Source organism: Zalophus californianus, chromosome 15 (assembly GCF_009762305.2).
Source record: "Zalophus californianus isolate mZalCal1 chromosome 15, mZalCal1.pri.v2, whole genome shotgun sequence".
NCBI lineage: Eukaryota > Metazoa > Chordata > Mammalia > Carnivora > Otariidae > Zalophus > Zalophus californianus.
Genome location: NC_045609.1, coordinates 14943486 through 14962975, shown reverse-complemented (window position 1 = coordinate 14962975; position 19490 = coordinate 14943486). Strand labels below are relative to the sequence as shown.

Sequence of the window (19490 nt, the reverse complement as noted above, 5' to 3'; positions counted from 1 at the left end):
AGGGGGAGTGGGAGAAGGAGAAGCAGGCTCCCCACCAAGCAGGGAGCCCGATGCAGGGCTTAATCCCAGGACCCTGGGATCATGACCTGAGCCAAAGGCAGATGCTTAAGGACTGAGCCACCCAGGTGCCCCTAGTATTTTGATTTTAGAAAGAGTGTTCAGACTGGTGGGAAAAAAAAAAAAAAGACATATAGCTAGTTTGCCTAGCACCTTTGCATTGTGAGAGTTTTCTGTTAGACCCTGACTCAAAGTTTAGTGGAATTAAATAAAACTATTGACTTTTATCAAAAGTGAGTCCAAAAAGTAGGCAAAGCAAAACAAGAATGTGTTTTATATGTGTATATGTAAGTAATGTGGTAATCAGTCTATTAAATAATTGACTTGCATCTTTTCCTTTCTTCACCAAACTTGATTCTTTGCTACTTACTATACTTATTTGGAGAAAAAAAAATCCAGAACAGTATTTTCCCTGATCAGACCTACAGTCAATTTCTTTTTTTGTTTGTTTGTTTGTTTGCTTTTTGGTTTTTGGGTTTTGGGTTTTTTTGTAATGAAAACCTTGACACCAGCAGAGATTTGTTCTTTTTAAAGCTCCCAGGATCCCAGTGTACTAGTCTCCTCACAGTTAAAGAGAAATAATCTAAATAAATGTATAATGACCTGAATAAATTTAAGGGGCCATCATTTTACCAAAACTAGTATGTCTTTCTGAAAAAGCATTCCTTTTTTTTTTTAAAGATTTTATTTATTTATTTGAGAGAGAGAGAATGAGAGACAGAGAGTACAAGAGGGGGGAGGGTCAGAGGGAGAAGCAGACTCCCCGCTGAGCAGGGAGCCCGATGCGGGACTTGATCCCGGGACTCCAGGATCATGACCTGAGCCGAAGGCAGTCGCTCAACCAACTGAGCCACTGACAAAGCATTTCTTATAAAGCCACACATTGCCTTTGCCTAGACAGAGTGAGGGCTTCATTAAAGGAACAAGGAGGATAACAAGGCTTACCTCGTAGCTCAGTTGAAAGGACAAGGGAACAAGAAGTCATGATTCTTCTGTTTTTGCCCAGCTGTTTCTCTATTCTCTTCCGTGTTTTCATTTTCTTTTTTTTTTCAGACTTGACTTTTTTAGAGCAATTTTAGGTTCACAGCAAAATTGAGAGGAAGGTGCAGAGATTTCCCTGTCCACCCCACACACACACACACACAGCTTCCCCCACGATCACTACAGTGGATGATTTGTTACAGTCAGTGAAGGTGCACTGACACGTCAGCAATGTCACCCAGTCTTTAGAGTACATTGGAGTTCATGCTTGCTGTTGTGCATCCTGGGTATGGACGAATGCACAATGACATGTATGCACCATTATATACCATACAGGGTATTTTCACTGCCCCGAAAATCCTCTGCGCTCCACCCGTTCACCCCTCCACCCTCAGCGCCTGGCAGTCACTGATCCTTGCACTCTCTGTAGTTTTGCCTTTTTCAGAATGTCATACTGTTGGAATCCTTCAGCACGTAGTCTTTCCAGATTGGCTTGTCTCACTTAGCAATGTGCATTGAAGTTTCTTTCATGCCTTTTCATGGCTTGGTAGCTCTTTTCTGTTCAGTGCTGTTCAGTGAGTGGCATTCCATTGTCTGGACAGAGCACAAGTTATTTTTATCTACTCATCTACTGAAAGCCATCTTTGTCACTTCCAAGTTTTAGTTTTGACAATTATGAATGAAGGTGCTATAAAGTCATGCGCAGGTTTTTGTGTGAACGTAGGTTGTCAGCTTCTTTGGATGAATATCAATGAGTGTGATTGCTGGTTCATACGGTGAGTGTGTTTAGTTCTAGAAGACACACCAAACCGCCTTCCAGAGTGGCTGTGCCATTTCACATTCCCACCACAACAAACGAGAGTCCCCATCTTCACGCTCCTCAGTCGTGATTACAGCCTCGCGGAAGTGGGGAAGTCATACCTGGACAAGCCTGGCTCGGCCCAACACTTGTACTAGTTAAACTGAATACCTTTGGGACTTCGTGTGAGTTCTCACCTGGTGGGGTTGCAATGAAGCCAGCTCAGGGAACATCCCCACTCTCCCCCAAACAACAAGGCGCTCGGCATTCATTCTCGGAAGTGCCAGATGAAAGCACTTGAATGCAGATCCTTCAAACAGGACCAGTTCTGCGTGCAGAACGGTGCATTCACATTCTTTGTCCTGAGTCATCGTCCCCTTGTTCCCGACCCCAGGTACTCCCGACAGCTCCTCTCATCCTCATGTCTGTCCCTTTTGGTCATTAGCTGGCAGGGATATCCTGTTTCTACAGTTCAGGAGAGCATGCCCATAAAGAGCATAGACTCTGGAGCCACGTTGCCTGGGAACAAATCCCGGCTCTGGCCCTACTGCACTATGATTTTGGACAACCTTCTTAACCTCATCATGCTTCAGATTCTGTTTCTGTAAACTGGGGACCATAGTAGTTTAAAAGGGTCATGTGTATACACGTGGTAAGAGCTCTGTATGTGTTGGTAGTTGTTTGGATCATTATTTTTACTGTTATTCTTACCCTGAAGCTCATTATGGCCTTTAAGTCTCTCACTGTGGTCTGCCTTTTGTAGCGTTAGCATACATTAATCATGAGGATTTTGCCTCTCGGGTGGATCAGGTGCATCAGTAGACACGTCCGATTCAGAGGAATGGACTTCCTTTTACTGTGACTTGTAGATGTTGTCGGGCACATTTCCTCTGGATCAAAGATGGGGAGATGTGAGTAAATGTAGAAAAATTTATTGTGAAAGCATTGTAAAAAGGAAAGGAAAAAAAAACAAACCCAAAACCTCTGAAACTGAAGGAGAGAATAATTATATGTATTGAGAGAGATGAGAATCATTTCAGTGAAATTGAGCAAAAGAGATTACCCCCAAATTGTTTCAAGACTACCAGAGTAAATACCAAAATAAAAATACAATATAAGCTTGACTTTGGATAAAAATATGAGTATGTCACCATCATGCAAAGAATCGCTGTCTGCCAAAGACATCTGATGTTTGCACAAAATATTTTCTTAGTATTTTTTTCTTACTGTAACTTCCTCTGGCTTTCTCTAATGGTTGGTATTATTACATGATACCATATGTAGGACGCACTTCTCTTTGGGAATAAAAAAAAATTTACTAATCCTCTGAGAATTCAAGTTTCAGGGTGTGTCTTAAAGCAAGGGTAAAACACATCTTTTCTATGTTGTCAAATAGAATCAAAGGGTGGAAAAGCCTATCCCATAGAGTCCTGTTACTCCAGGAACCTGCAGCCATTATACAGCCTTGGAATGTTCTTCAATAACCGAGTATCACAATCGATGGTTGACTTAGGGCTTGTACTTTTCCAGAGATGAGTGATACAAGCTGAAGATGTCAGCAGCCCTCCCTCCTTCCACCCTGTCCTACTTACCAATCTGCATAACAGACAAAAACCAAGAATGTTCTGCGAACCAAATGTAGTGATGACTAGTCTGTGATGGTTTTGTGGAGGCAGAAATAGCAAACCCAGGAGCTCCATACCGGCAGAGACCTCGCAACCCAGCCCCAGCCCAGCTGGGATAACAGTTCCCATCCACTCAGCACTTACTGTGCTCCGCACCATTCTAATCTCTTTCCATCTGTTAATCCGTGTAATTCTCAGAACAACTTCATGAAGTAGCTACTACCGTGATCCCCCAATAAGGCACAGAGAGGTAATGAAACTTGACCTAACTCAGGAGCTCCGAAGCCATGACACTGGATTCAAAGAGTCTCCAAGAGCATGGACTCTTCAGCATACCCTTTCCAGCCTCTTACAGTAAATGTTTGGTAAATGTCCACACAGAGGAGACAACAGAAGAGCAAATGAAGACAGGGAGGAAGAAGATGAGGGAACTAAAGCTCTAAGATCGTTGCTAACGCAGGGGCCGCAGGCTGCAGATTGTGTAGGTGGGAGAGGGTCCCGTGTGGCGGTCCTACGGCCTGCAGTCTGCTCCAGCCCACTGCTCCCATGGCCCTGCAGATGCCCACCATTCCTCTCTGACTTGAGGGTGACGCTCTTAATAAGAAGAGTGAACAACTTATTCTAGACTGTCGCACACACACGTATACATGCACACACACAAACACCTCTATACATATAGATACGTAAATTTTACAATGTGGAAATATTGAAACACACAAATCAAGCATCACCCATAATGCGGCCACTTTTAAAAAATAATAATAAAGAAGTTAAATATCCATCTTTCCATAAGCAGACGTCTCCCTCAAAAGTCAACACTTTAATAAAAGTTTGATACCTATGTTTAGACACACGCAGGCATAATAAAATGAGGTCTATGTAATTACGTAATATAGACATTTGACATTATTTTTATCTGAACCTCATCTCTTAAGGCCATAGAGTGTTCCCCTCTGTAGGTATGTCATGATGTTTTTACATTGTACTTTGGACCATCTACTCACGGGATTGGTTTTCTAAGTGCATAGTAACAGTAGCCACTTTCCCCAGTGATGTCCAAATCCATTGCAGGCCCGAGTACAAGCGCGCTTCAAGGCTAGAAGGATAGCGTGGAAGTGTGTCAGCAAAATGTGGATATTAAAATGTGGCTACAGAACTCCCTGTGAGGCCAGGAGAAAAAGCAAGGAGGGCGGGGCAACTGTTAAACAGTTTGAGGTTTTAAAAAGCAACTGTAGCCAAACTGTGGTGATGACTGAGCAAAATTTGTAACGACTAATGAAAAATCCAATTAAATTGCAATGTAAAAATAGACTTTTGTTCCTTAGGTTCAGTTTATCTTTTCTTTTAACTCATTCTACTCTTTGGCTAATTTAATGACAAGGGGAAGAAGTTTGCCATCGGTAGGGCGAAAGGAATCATTTCTGCACCTTCACGTTTCTTCACCGTTAACGTATTTTAAGTGAGGTAGTTGTACGGCAGATTTGATTTGTCTAACTTCAGGTCTTTGGTAATTGGTTAATGAGTGATGCTCTCCGCCTAGTGACTTCAGACGAAAGCAATAAAACCTGGGGACGGAACACGGTCTGCCGACAAGAAGAATTTGAAGATGTGAAAAAGAATTTCAAGAAAAAAGGTTGTACCTGGGGACCCAATTCAATTCAAATGAAAGAAAGAAATGATAGCAAAGAAAGGTAAGTGTGTGATATCTGGGGGCTCTTCAGCATAGACTGTGACGGGTAGCAATGCCTTTGAGAATTTCCACATTGGCCCGACTTCACTTTTACAAAGTGATTGGAATAGTACAGAGATATCTGAATATTAATTTCATTTCTAGGATGAGTTTATCCTCCTAAATTATGTTATTATGCAGTTAAGCAGTTAAAAAACTTTGATATATTTCCTGTCTCATTTCAAGATTTTAAATTTGTGCTTTGTTAGCCCTTCAGAACAATACAAACGTTGTCCGTTTCCTACTTAAAAATGTTGTTAGCATATATCTGTGAAAACCTAATTTGTGTGTCACGTGGTTCCATCAAAATAAACGTTTTTCTCTTTTAGAATAAGACCTCTCTCAGACGGTAACAGTCCTTGGTCAACTCTCTTAATAAAGAATCCGAAAACCATGCCATTGGCTTCATTATTTGTGGACCAGCCAGGTAAATGTGCTTCAGGAAATAGAATTTGTTTGAGTTACACTTAGCATCTGAGCGTTCTAGAGGCTTTGTTTTAATAGTTTCATGTGGTTCTTCAAGTAGCATAGGGAAGATCAGCAAGAAGTAGCATTGCTTATACCTTTACTTAAGCTCAAAACTTACTTGCTGTAAGTCTTTATGACGTAAAGTAATGAGGCTCCACATTATTCGTTGGGAATTTGTAACTCCTATTCTCTCCCAGAAAAATTAGTATCATAATTAATTCTGTAGAATCAAATTAATGTAGTATAGGAGATAGCAACTATGAAAACATAGACATCCTGAAATTCTCCTGAGATTTCGGGGTGGTCTCCTGGCTGCATTGCCACCTCTTAATAGGACGAAATTTTGCCAAGCAGGTTCTCTATGGAAAACCACCACTTAGAGAGAATTACATTGGAATCTCTTTAATTTAGATGAATCATAATTATTTTTAATATTTAGTATGCCTATTCAATATTCAGATATTAAAAGGTTGCAGAGATATGTTGTTGAAAAACCTCAAGGATTGTCATCACCAAAGAAAAGAAAATTGGTCTTTAAACTTGACAATTTAAGACAGCCCTTTGACACTGTGGCCAAATTAAAGATGCTTTAGCAGAACACGGTGTCCATTTCTTGAATTTGTCATCAGTGCCGTGCTTAATTTTACAAGGACTCACTACTCATGTTCACTTTTCCTCTTTTGCATTGTCATGAGGATGTGGTTTTAGTATAAATATCTGCACAGGTACATTTGGGTGTGTGCAAGACGGGTGCTAAATGCTTCCTGTTGTCGCATTCATGATGGTATTCTGACTCTTGCCTATGAAGGTAAGAGGTTCTCCTCTTATTACATGTTATGATTTATTCTCAAATACGGTTTGAGGACTAAGGAAGAACAACTAATTGTAATAAAACTGTTCTTCCTATAGTGTCTTTTTCATTATTTGTGACTAATCAGAGAGATTAATCAGAGAACCCTTTTTTCCCTCAATTCTTTTATTATTATTATTATTGTGATTATTTAGAATGTTCTGACCCATTAATAAGACCTCCAAAGAGCAGTTGGAGGAAATACAAGGACATACTTGGCTGACTCAGCTTAGTCTCCAGTAAGTTAACTCTTGAAGTTCACATGATGAGTTAATGAGAAGGTTTGCCCTTGTCTGTCCCACCTGCAGGTCCCTTCCCACCGCCCATCTGTGTGGTCCTGTTCTGCCAAGCATTTGTGTCTCAGCCCGAGTGTTTCCTGAAAGCTTTTCCTGGCCACCTTTGCTGAAGCAGCATCCCACCCCATCCCTGTGTCTCATGACCCAGTCTTATTTATTCATAGCTCTTATCCGAAATTCTTATTTGTCTACATTGACACCCTTAATGTTCGTGTTCTCTTTCATTCCCAAACTGGAATGTCAAGGATTTTATTAGGTTTGTTTATCACTCCCAATGCCTGGAACACATCTAACACTCACCATCTGTCAAATGTCTACATGAATCCCAAAAGGACACATTTTAATCTTACGTAGATATTTACCTCGGTTTGGGGGCTACAGATGCTTGTCATCAGTAATCAGAAGGGAAGGTTACGATGGATATTAGGAAGTGCTCAATATACTTTTAAGCCAATGAATTTCACTTGTCAATAGCATCCCCCCCACTCTTGTTTTTTAAATGATGGGTTGATAATTTGTTACCCGTTACATGTACTGTGCACGTATATAATACATATTCATTTCACCTAAATTCAATCACTAAAAGTGCCTACGCGATGAAAGTACTATTCAGGGAAGATCCTTCCAAATTTAAAAAGACAGGTGGTCAGAAGCCTACCATCTGCAGGCATGCACATCTGGATTGTGATCTAAAAGTACAAAAACGGAAAGATGCAAGGGTGGGGGGCCTCAGAGGAAGCTGAGATTGCACGTGGGGGGATGGGCCGCCTTAGGAAGCGTTAGCATCAGGTGGTACTTTGAGAGAGGGCTTTCTGGGGGAAAAGGGAGCTTGGGGTCAGTGTGAAAGGGTGGAAGGAGGCCAGACAGAGGAAGAAGAGGGCACCCCGAAGGCATAGCAATGATGGGGAGAGCACCACCAACTTGTTGGGGGCGAAGCTGGTGTCTTGGCTTGTCTGGATTCTAGAGCACACTGCAGGTGTAATAGGACATAATACTGGAGAAATCACTGGAGGCTCTATTGTAGATTGCTTCGAACATGGATTAAAGAGTTTGTTGTTTTTGTTCATTCACTGCTAAGCACCTCTGTGATAATGAAGGCCTTTTGTTCTTCAGCTGATCTAATTTGTTACCCTTTGGGACCTCTTTGGAGAACGGTCCTCTATGACAGTGGTTCCCAAACTTGAATAAAGACTTATTAAAACACAGACCCCTGGGCTACAGCCCTAGAATTTCTGATTCCATAGTCTGGAGTGGGTCAGGAATTCATGTTTCTACAAGTTTCCAGGTGATGCAGGTGCTCCAGCCCAGGTGGCACACTTTGAGAACCACTGACCTGGGGCCTGTCGGTTCTTGTACACACAGGCAAGCTACAGATAACCGAGCCCAACACACTGAGAGGAGACAAAGGGCATGTTTTGTCTGACATGTTACAGGGCCTGTGTGTATGTGTGTGCATTTCTGTATCTTGATGACTTTTTCCTATAATAATTGTATTGCCCGTGCCAGTGAAGAACGATTTCCTGAAGGATAGGGAACAGCAAATGATGTGCTTGCTGGTTCCTCTGTAGGGAACCTTCAGTTCTGTGCCCTAGGCCCCCTTTCCTTCGGGTCCTTCTAGATGAACGGTTTGCTGAACTGAAAAGGACTCCATGTGCTTTGACTTAGAATATTTATTAGATTTTAGCCTTATTGTACAGTTTCAGTGATTTTTCCTGTAAATTATACTTAACGTGTGTCTTTATTATCTTTGTTTAGGTGCTTCTGAAGAGCCAAGACTTTCCCCTGATGGATCAGAACACAGAAAACCAAAGCAAATAAAATCGCCTAGTCAAGCCTACGTTGATCTACCTCTTTGGAAAGATGGCCAGAGAGAGAATCCAGTGGAACCTGGAAGCTGGGAGGAGGGACCGTCTTTGGGCCCTGCTGCCAGCATGCCTCAGGTGACCCCTACAAATAATCGGAGCAGATCCCCCCAGAGGAAGAAGACAGAGTCTGCTCTGTACGGCTGCACCATGTTGCTGGCGTCAGTTGCTCTGGGGCTGGATATCAGAGAGCTCAATAAAGCTCAGGCTGCCGAAGAACTGTTGCCCAAAGAAGAAAAGAAGAAACGTGAGGGAATCTTCCAGTGGGCTCCCAAGTCCCGAGGTGGGGCCAGTCCTTCCACAAGGCCACCGTCTATGGGCGAGAGGGCCAGCAGCCCACCCTTACTCCCTCCGCCAAGCGCCATGAGCCTTCTGTCCATGCCCTCTCTTTCCACAAAGTGCTTGCTACAGACGGACAGTGAAGAGTTGTCTGAGGGCAGCTCACACATCGCTTTGGACCCCGAGACGCCCGCTCCGGATTTTTGTGTTGCCATCGGAGAATGTAGTCATGAGCCAACCTTCACGCCGAGACTTGAGACTGATCGTAGTCGATGGAAAAACCTGTCTCCTCCTTTCCTAGAGCAAACGTGGGGGAATGTGCCTTATTATGCTTCTTCAAAAGAACAAGCATCATATCACAGACGAACCCTGTCTGATGGAAATGCTTTTCAGACCCCAAGTAGGTTGCATTAGTTGGGTCAAAGTACAAATCACCACTATAGAGATTAGAATGTAAAGTTGTGTGGATATCTGCTTGTATCTTTTCCAAGTGATTACATTTACAAGCTTGTATGCACAGTTAATACAGCTCCTTGAATTTTACCCTGCTCTTTTATTTGACTTTATTATTTGAATTCCAGGAAAAGCATAATTTGATCTCAGCAACATCAGTATATAATAGCAAACTAAAATAGAACGAGCACGTGGGGGTAACTGCCCCAAGCCGCTCACAGTAGAGAGGACAGGCCATTTGCCCACATCTGAACCCATGATTAGTTGGGAGAGCTGGAGCTGAAACTGGTCACCTAGCCTCCCCGGTGATAGGCAGTCTTCTGCGTCACCCACCGTCACTGCTCAGCTTCCCGTCAGGTAGAAATTTAGCAGGGGGAAGAGTCAAATGGCACTCTGTGCAGGGGTTGACTATTCTTTCTCTTGTATATAAAGATAATTACAAATACATATCATGAGTATTAAGTGAGGTCATGTATATGAAAAGTGCTTTTTAGGTTGTACAGGGTTATGCTATATGGTTAGTTGTAAAGTATATTAAAACTGAAGCTGTTTCCATTCTCCTTCTTTTCCTCTGTTCTTTCAGTGCCCTACCCAGAAGTGATTTTTTTTTCAGTTTATTGTCCATTGTCTTTAGATAAATGTCTTACTCTTTTGTAATACAGTAGACTATTAGTAATTGAGGAGAAATCCTAGGACAGGATTTCTCATGGGATTACCATGAGAAACCATTCTTTTTCTCTTACTTATAATTTTCTAGAGTGGTGATGAATCCGGTCTTCAGGACAAGAAAGAAGGGGCAACATATAAAATCTAACTGCTTTCTTGCTGCCATCCATTTTTTCAGATCATAATCTGAAAAATCTGAAGTTTCATCATGTGCCCTTCATTTAAAAAACAAAACAAAACAAAAAAACCTTTATTCTCAGCTAATCCGTCTGGAAACCTCCCCTGTTTCTAAAACAGTTACAACGATCATTGGTCCAAGCGCCATGAAGGCGATGCGGCTGTGTTTATGGTTCTAGTTTCCCTGGCCGAAACACTCTTTCCAACCTTGCAGTTACTTCTTCATAAACAAACAAACACCGTATCCCAATAGTTTTAAAAGGTGTGTTGAGGGTGTTTTGTTGAAGCTCACTTGAAAGTGACTACCTAATTGATCCGGCCTCCTAGTTGCTTGTCTGGATGTTGACGGGCTTAGAAGTCACGGTCTAATTGCACACCGTCTTTGCTTTCTCGAGCAGCTGGTGCAACCCTCAGCTCAGCCCCCGGAGCCTCGGACCTGCCCCCGGAGCGGGCTCTGGGGACGCCCCGGTGTTCTGCTGGTCCTCACGGTGACCGGCCAACGGAGGCCCCGCCTGAAAAACAAAGAGCCGGCACCCCAGTGCCTCCGCCTCGCCTTGCGTCCTTCCGAAGCCGCACGGAGTCGCAGCCCGCCGCGCAGGCACACTCTGCCGGGAGGGGTCCCGGACCCACCCACGCCGGTCCCCCCGGGGTCAGGGACAGAACTGCACCCCACGTGCCTTCCCTCCTGGACGCTGACACCGAAGGCCAGAGCAGGGACGGCACGGTGCCTTTGTGCAGGATGAAGAGCAGAGCTAGCCGACCATCAGTGCATCACCTGGAGAAGGAGTTTCTGTCTTAAGTGCCTTATGTTGTTCGAGCATTTCTTTGTTTTGTTTTTAAGGTGAACAAATTAAAACAGCGTGTCTACCTTTGAACTGTTTCATGCTGCTGTGTTTTCGAAAGTTGTGGCCATGTTACTAAAGTCGTAATGGATGGCAACCTTCTCGGAAAAGTGTATGTGATTGCTGTTAGCTGTCATTTTTTTTTGCAATGTAAAGCTATGCTGGGTAGAATTACCTGAAGCGTAGTTGTAATGCTTCATTGGTTCTCACTGACATCCCCCAAAACCCAAATCGGGATGAGGTGCGCCATGTTTGTCCCTCACTTCATTTTCTTCCCATTTGCCTTCCTTCCTTCTCTTTCTTTCTTTCTTTTTTTTTATTTCTTTCTCTTTTTTTGTTATTTGTGCAACAAAAAGCCAAGAATAATGTGATATTAGTCACTAAAGGTATCTATTTAAAAAAAAAATTAAAGACTAGAATAGATGGAGAGCCAATGACACCCCTGAACTGAGCAGTAGGTTTGTCATGCATAGATATGTCCAGGTGTCACACGGATTATGCCTATCTCTCTCTTTGAGGGAATTTTGCTGAATGTAACTTGTAAACGTTTTACTGAATGTAACTTCTAAAAATGTTACCCATCAGAACCCCAAAACAGATTTTTAAAAGGTCAGTCATGGGCATTTGGCTAAGACCACATTATGTCCACCTAAGCGAGGCTAATCTGTAGGTTCTTCCTATAGAAGTGGTTCTTGTTTTATCGTAGCCACTTATTTGGTATCCAGACAATAAAGCTTTTCCATTTCGTAGTAGGATTTTTAAAAATTAAGTGACATATGTATTCACGTATTGTAAACATTCATGTCATTTAATTTTACTTTTCTCTCTATAAATGTATGGTTATTCTAACAATCCCAAATACCATTAGAGAGAAACACTGCCAAATCAAGAAACAGCAACACTGTTAGAATTTAAGTATTTTGTAGTTATCTTCACATTTTAGTAAATTGTGGATAAATGTTAGACATTTGCTAAGATAAGCTGATATGGTAGAAATGACAAATACAGATTATTTTCAGATACAGGCTTTTAAATGGATTCGGGGTAGCGGATCAGGATTTTAAATGATTTTATGAGTCATTTTATAAAATCATACCTCTATGATACAAATAGACTACTGAGTTATTAAACTACAGAAATGCTATCCAGGAGCTTGTAAATTTGTCTGGGTTCTTTTGTTGAATTCATTATGCTTCCGTTCTGTCACTAGAATGTGGTTATTTTGGATGACAATAAATACTTAAAATTTTGCACCTAAGGAAAAACTAAATTATAAACATCGCTTGACATTTCATTTAAAATTTTACCTTGGTTAAGGTTTACTGAATAACCGAAATGTCAGCAATTTAAATCAGCTGTGATAAAATATCCACCTCTAGCAGAAAAAAGAAAATGGTATTATTTGGCCACTTGAAACATCAAGTGACTTGGCAGGTATGCCCCAGAAGATGGCGAACAGAGCATGAAAGGATTATGTTAACATAAGTGCATTCTACCCCAAGGAAAACAATCTTGGGTTTAAAATTCTTGCAGCAAAATCTCAGGTACTTAACTTTGTTTTGTCATATTATGGTCCATTCTATGATTTGGCTTCACTTTTGGGAGATTGTTGAAGTACTAAATCAAAATTTGATTTCCTCAAAATTGTATCACATTTGAAACTATGGTTGGCTGCTTCATTCTATATGCAGTCATTTGGGGGCATTATTTCCTGCTAAGGGTAAAGGAAATACATGCCTAAAATAGCACATGAAAGAAGTATAGAAACTCTCAGTTTCGCTTCTGCCAAAACATCGTTTGTGTGTGTGCGTGTGTGTGTGTGAGTGAGGGGTGGAGGGTAGTGGTGGGTTTTCATCAGTCTCGTCCCTCTGCCCTGTTCCTGCTCCCATGTAGCTTCATTTTAGTCAACTCTACATTATTATGAATTTAGAAATGAAGCTACATTAAAAAGATAATTGCGGTACAAGGATTCAATCTCATGTGACAGCAAATAGTTGTGTTTTGCTGAGATCTGTTGTATATTTGCGATTTTCTATGTGTATTAGTATATTTAGCAGAATCTGGTTATTTATTTTCATGTAGACTTACTAGCTCGTTGAAAGAAAAATTAAGCTGATTACTATTAGTCAATGTTGAAGGTGCTCCCACTGCAGAAATTTAAGGCCTGAGCCTGTTATGCTGTATTATGAAGCCTTGTGACTGAAAAAGATGTTTACATATGTTGTCTATTTTTTTAATAAACTTTTTTTTATAGCTAATCTACTTGCTCAGTGGCTTTCATCTGATGATTGTGACTATAGTTCGTAGTGGTTTATTTTGTATTTAATAAGGAAAAGTATGTTAGTAAAAATCACTGATGCTTAATAAGCCAGGTATTAGCCTGCTAACTTCATTAAACTGAAGATCACTAAGTGAGTCATGGGATTAAGTACTTTTAAAATTTTATTTATTTTTTTAAAGATTTACCCATCTATTCTAGAGAGAGAGAAAGAGAGAGAGTGTGTGTGCACGGGGAGGGGCGGAGGGAGAAGGAGAGGGAAAATCTAGCAGACTCCTGCTGAGCTCAGAGCCTGACACAGGACTCAGTCTCATGACCCTGAGATCAGGACCTGAGCCGAAAACAAGAGTTGGACACTTAACTGACTGTACCAGGGGCCCCTGGGATTAAATGCTTTTTAAAAAGTATAATGAGATTCTTTATTTAAAATGTCTGGTGTACATATGCATTGAAAAGTTGCATTTCATTGAGAATTTAGCAATTCCATCTTTTCAGAAGGCACACTTTTGCAACATGAAATTAGTATGAGCTAAATCTTGTTGATGCTGCAAGGATGTGATTAATGAGACATGCTAATTCTTAACATGCTTGAATCAGAAGAATTTTAAGAATCATGAAGCATCCAGTAATTCTTACTTAGCAATGGAAGCTTGGGCAGATCAAGAAACAGATCATAGTATCTCATGCAGATCCAAGCATCACCCTGCCACATGAGAGGGATGGAAGTGTGGCATCCATTGCATATCTGTGTTAGCAACCCTCCTAGGTACCTATGTAAGACACCTCCTATAAACATCTTCAATAAAATTTGTGAGGCAAGTGTAGTATCCTTATTTCATTAGGAGTGAAATAGACACAGAGAAGTTTGTAGATTTCCAAAGACCCAAACTGTATCTAGTCCCTACCATCTACCTGTTCACACCTGTTGTAACCAACCATACACATAGTAGAGACGATGGAGACGTCTGAAGTGTAAGTTTTGTAAATGGAATCCAAAGCTAAGGTAATTTTTCATCAAAAAGTTCAGAAGTCTAGAAATGTATGAGTACTGAAAAGCAAAGCTAACAATGGTTAATACAGTGGGATACTTTTTAAGTAAATGTGAAATGAAACTGAAAATACTAAACCATGCATACCTAATAGGTCAACTCAGAAAAATGGCATATTCTTTTCAGTAGGTCGATACATATGAAGTTATTTAAGAACTGCAATGTAAATGTATAATAATCAGGCAGAAGCCGTCTATACTCTTGTGAAAAGGCCAACATGCTAAAACACAGTGAAAGATGAAGCTTTTATAAATGAAAAATGTAATAATTTCCATACAGTGGAGCAATTATTACCTATGTTTTTACATCCAAACAAAACAGGTAGGCTGAATTATGGAGCTTCCGTCTGCTGACAGACTCACTGAGTGGCCCCTGAGGTCCTGGGAAAGACTAAAGGATTTAGTTGTGAGCAAGAGAGACACACCTATGAACTCTGTCGGCATGATTCTTAAGATCTAGTAAGAAAGACATTGAATGAGCCACTAAGCAGGGCCAGCCTCATGGGCATGTGACGTGTTCTCTCATTCTTCTGTTCATAATCTACTGTCAAGCCCATCTAGTGGTTTTTCACTTTAGTTACCATATTTTCAACTCCAAAATTTCTATTTGCTACTCTTTTTTATAATGTTTATCCCTTTATGGATTCTCTTGCTGATGAGAGTCATCATCTCTTCCCTTACATTAATCGTGTTCTCCCTTAGTTTGTTGAACATAGTTTTAATGGCAACTTGGAAGCCTTTGTGCAGTCTGAAGTCTTTCACAGGCCATTTCTGTCCCTCCTTATCCCCCCAGTGTATAGGTCATACTTTCCTGTTTCTTTGCCTATCTCATATTTTTGTTGTTGTTGTTGAAAACCAGACATTTTAGGAAATGCACTGTAGCAGCTGTGGTTAATGATTTCCCTTACCCCCTCTCCAGGTCTTGCTTTGTTGTTTTTGTTTGGTTGGTTAGTGATTTGGCTAGACTATTTTACTGAGCTCTCTTTTCCCCTACAGTGTGAAGCCTTTGGTGTCACTCCTCAGAAGGTGTAGCCTTGGTAGGCACACAGTCATCCTGGGATAACACAGTTTTAGCACGATTCCCTTTGACCTTCTCCCCCACTGATCTCTCAGTTATGCTGTGTGCTTCATTTGGTATTACACCCAGCTATTAGGTTCCAATAATTGCTGACTGGTGGCTCTCTTATTTTTTATTATGCCTGGGGCACAAATTGCTCTGCAGTCTATTCCAATTAATTTCAGACAGGGGTAGTTTGGGGGCCGGTCTTTAAAGCTTTGTTCCGACCCCAGGCAGGATCTTATTCGATGCCTTTTTGCCTGATTTTCTCTGATAAACCAGCTGACCTGTGGTTCAGCTTATTGCTCTTAATTAAGAGGAGCCACAGTTTTTGAGAATGTGCTGAGGCTTGAACTTCCCCACACTGTGTTTTAAGTAAAATTAATTCCTTTGGTGAAAAATTTGCAGCTCTGTTCGTGTGTAACATCTCTTGCCCTGAGCAAAATATCTGAGCCATACTCTGGGCACTGAGTAGAGTGGTAACTTGTGATCTTCTTGGCTTGCTTCTTTCAGAGTAGAACCAATGCCCTCCGAGTGAACTCGTGTAAAAATATTTAGGAATCCAATACTCTCACTGGGGTAGAGCCTTACCCTGTAAGTGGGAGCTGGATGGAGGAAGGGAAGCCTTGACCTCTTGGTCCCACTCAACTAGGAATTTAGCCTCTTAAACACACAGTTGGAGAGGATGAGAAATGCTGGTGTCCTATGTCTCCCACTGAAATACCTGCTGCCTTGATTGGGAGCTGGCAGAGGGAGATAGGAGGGAGTCCTGTCTTTTTGGCCAAACCTGATTGGAATGGAGCTTCTGCCAAGCTGAGCTAGGTGAGGGTGGGGTCAGGTGGAGGGAGCAGGCCATCGCTCAAATGTCACAGGCTCTCTCTGTTCTTACCAAGGTTTAGTGTATTTTTGAATAAATATTTATTTCCTGTATGCCCTTAAGACATTTCCAGACGCTTTAAATTTTTTTTAAGGTAGTTTTCACCAGTATGCTCCTCATATAGCTATCCCATAAGTGGAACCTCTCATTATATTTCACAAAGCTGATCACTAACTCCTTTGGGAGCATTTTCTCCAATTGGCTTATATAACACCACACATCGAAATTTATCTTTTTTAGCCCATGGCCCTAAATGCATCTCAAGGCAAATCACTCTCGGTTTTCTATCGCCATCCTTGTCCTGATCTCAGAACTCCATTTAATATATTTTCTGCGGCTTACTTCTCATCTCCCCTTGTCTGTCTAAGGGGCATCTCAACCGAGATGTGGCCCAACACTCTTGATTCACTGCCTTCCCTAAATCTGCTCTTCCCTCAGCCATCCTCCAAGTAAACAGCACCAGTGTGGAGGAGTTAGAGGACAACCCTGAACAGCCATTCTATAGTGTCCAGCAATGTCATGACTGTACTTATGTCACTACAGTCGTTCAATAACTATTTGTAGAATTGGATGAATGATTCCCATTTTACAGACGAAGAAACTGAAGCTTAGGGAGATCAAGTAAATTGCTGGATCTGAATCCAGTCTGAGTCCAGTCTATGCTTTTAGGTTTAAAAAGTTTGTTAACTGTTAAATAATTGATTTTCAATAAACGTTACTGTCAACATGTTGATCAAAGGATAGTTGAAAGAAAGTAGTATAAACTATAGTTGGAATGTGACTTTGGGGCATTATTGTGGAGGACTTTGAATACTAGGCTAAGGATTTGGCACTGTATTTTGCATTATAAGGGAAAATTATAGGTTTTGATTTAGAATGTGTATTAGGGTTCTCCAGAGAACCAGAACTAACACACACACACACACACACACACACACACACTCACATATAAGAAGAGATTTATTTTAATGAATTGGCTCACATGATTTGGGGCTAGGAAGTTTGAATTGTAAGGCAGGCCAAGCAGACTGGAGACCCAGGGAAGAGTTGATGTTGTAGCTTGAGTCAGAAGGCTTTCTTGGAGGCAGTATTCTGAGACCAACGTGTTGGCAGGTTGGTTTCTTCTGAGGCCTCTAGTTGGCTTGTAGATCTTCTTTCTGTGTCTTAATATGGTCTTTCCTCTGTAAATGTCTGTGTCTCAATTCCCTCTTTTAGTAAGGACACCCATCATATTGGATTAGGGTTCACTCTAATGACTCATTTTGACTTAATTAACTCTGCAAAGGTAATCCCTAATACAGTCACATTCAGAGATATTGGGTGTTAGAGTTTCAACATACGAATTGGGGGGGGGGGGACATGATTCATTCCATGACAGACTGGAACACGTTTCAAAATATTAAATATGACAGTTGTGTGTAAAACAGAGGGCAGAACTAGAGCCACAGAGGAGATCTCATCAGATATACCAGCAAGACTCAAGAGGAAAAGGAGCATGTGAGAGCAAGTTTCCAATCTCGACTCTTGGCTGCGGAGGGCAAAGAAGAGCAAGAAGTCAGGTAGGGCAGAAGAGTTAACTGCATGGGAGGTTGAGGGCCATCCACAAGAACTGAGGCGCTGAGAGGAGAATTGGCACTTAGATAAATCGAGGGTGCTTTTTGGACAGGTGCAGTTTGCAGTTCTGAGTGACCAAAACTTCTGGAGATACCCAACTGGCAGGTGGAGCTGGAATTTGACACAGAGACTGGAATTGGAGAGAGATTCTGGACTCATCTGAATTTTAATGATAGTGGAAGGTGCTGAATGGCTCTGAAGAAGAATATGAAGAGAAGCAAGCTGGAGAAAGCTCTCTGGAAAGAGTGAAAAGAGCAAATAATGCAAAGAGGCCAGGCAACTCATGGGTAAAAAAGACCCAGAGAAGAGAAAGCAGTGGAAGCTCATGTCACAGCTTCTCAAATACCTTTTCTGATCCATAACAAAGCTTTATAGGTTAATATTATCTGAGAGTGGGCTCACTCTTGGGTGCTATCAACACAGATATTCCTCCTAACCAAAAGTGGGTGTTCATCAGTTGTATTAAAAGAAACAGCCCTGTTGAGTTCTGCCTACCAACAAGATCCCAAAGGGGCTCTGTCAGAAGAATGCAGTACCATGACCCAAAGCCCTCCTTTCTGTTCTTTCCTAGAGTGTAAAGATACAGCATAATGGCACAACATATAAAAGGCACTACATATAAAAGTTCTCTATCCCTAAAACCGTAGGAGAGGAAACTAATACTATTTTTACTATTATTTGATCTCAGACAGACAAATATTCCAGGCCTCGATGGGCATCTTGCCTCTTGCCACTCCCTACAAAATGGCCACTGGATCTGTTCGGTGATGTCATTTTCCTGCTGGTGATGGTCCAGTCTAGCCCTTTTGTTTAGTAGCGGGAGATACCACTAGGACACATCTGTAGAGATTAACAAAAATGGGCTGCTGACAGGAAACAAGAAGGACATACAATTTTCTCACTCTGGATGTCAAAAAGTCAGAACACATTCTTGCATCTCTCCAAAAAGTTTTAAGTCAATTATTAAGGAATGTTTTCCAATGGAAATACATATCTAATTTTATTACATAAGTCTATAGGAAAATACTTATTGAAAAAAAAAAAGACTGTGCTACAAGAATAAAAGGGTTTTCTTTTTAAGGTGTTTGATCATGTGAGTTATAGTGATCCTTGGTCATGTAAAAGCTCTAACTAAAAACTAGAAAAATCTCTACATCTTATGGCTTAATAAGTATTGACATTTTCAATAAGCCAAGTCTTTTCTCTGAAATAGGTAGTTATTTACAAGAGGTGCAAGTGTGATTCAAATCAATGAATTGATGATTGTTTCTCCAATCTCTTCATCACCCAAAGCCAAAGTACTTGTTTCAAAAATTGAATTGTTTGCATTATTTGTTTTGGATTTTCTGCTTTCTGCACACTAGATGGCACTATATACAAACTATTTCACAGACAGGGAAGGCCAACATAGCTTGATTATTTGAAAAATTGTAGCCAAATTTATACCCTTAGAAGAAAAAGGAAAAATAATGGATGTGATTTGGGAAAGTATTAGGAAAATGAAGGGAGCAAAGGAAAATTATTTTTTCAGT

The 19490-nt window shown here is 41.1% G+C and overlaps 1 protein-coding gene across 3 annotated transcripts in view; it reads left to right on the top strand.

The window, feature by feature from the left end:
* MAP3K21 (mitogen-activated protein kinase kinase kinase 21) overlaps positions 1 to 13336 on the top strand; it is a 57307-nt gene extending 43971 nt beyond the window's left edge. For 2 of the 3 annotated variants that reach the window (XM_027596491.2, XM_027596490.2), the window contains 4 exons: positions 5003 to 5153; positions 5521 to 5618; positions 8561 to 9346; positions 10641 to 13336. In XM_027596491.2, coding sequence (XP_027452292.1) covers positions 5003 to 5153; positions 5521 to 5618; positions 8561 to 9346; positions 10641 to 11041 — 1436 coding nt within the window. In that variant the 3' untranslated portion in view covers positions 11042 to 13336. The other variant, XM_027596493.2, reaches the window with a different exon arrangement.
* The last annotated feature ends 6154 nt before the right edge of the window (positions 13337 to 19490 follow it).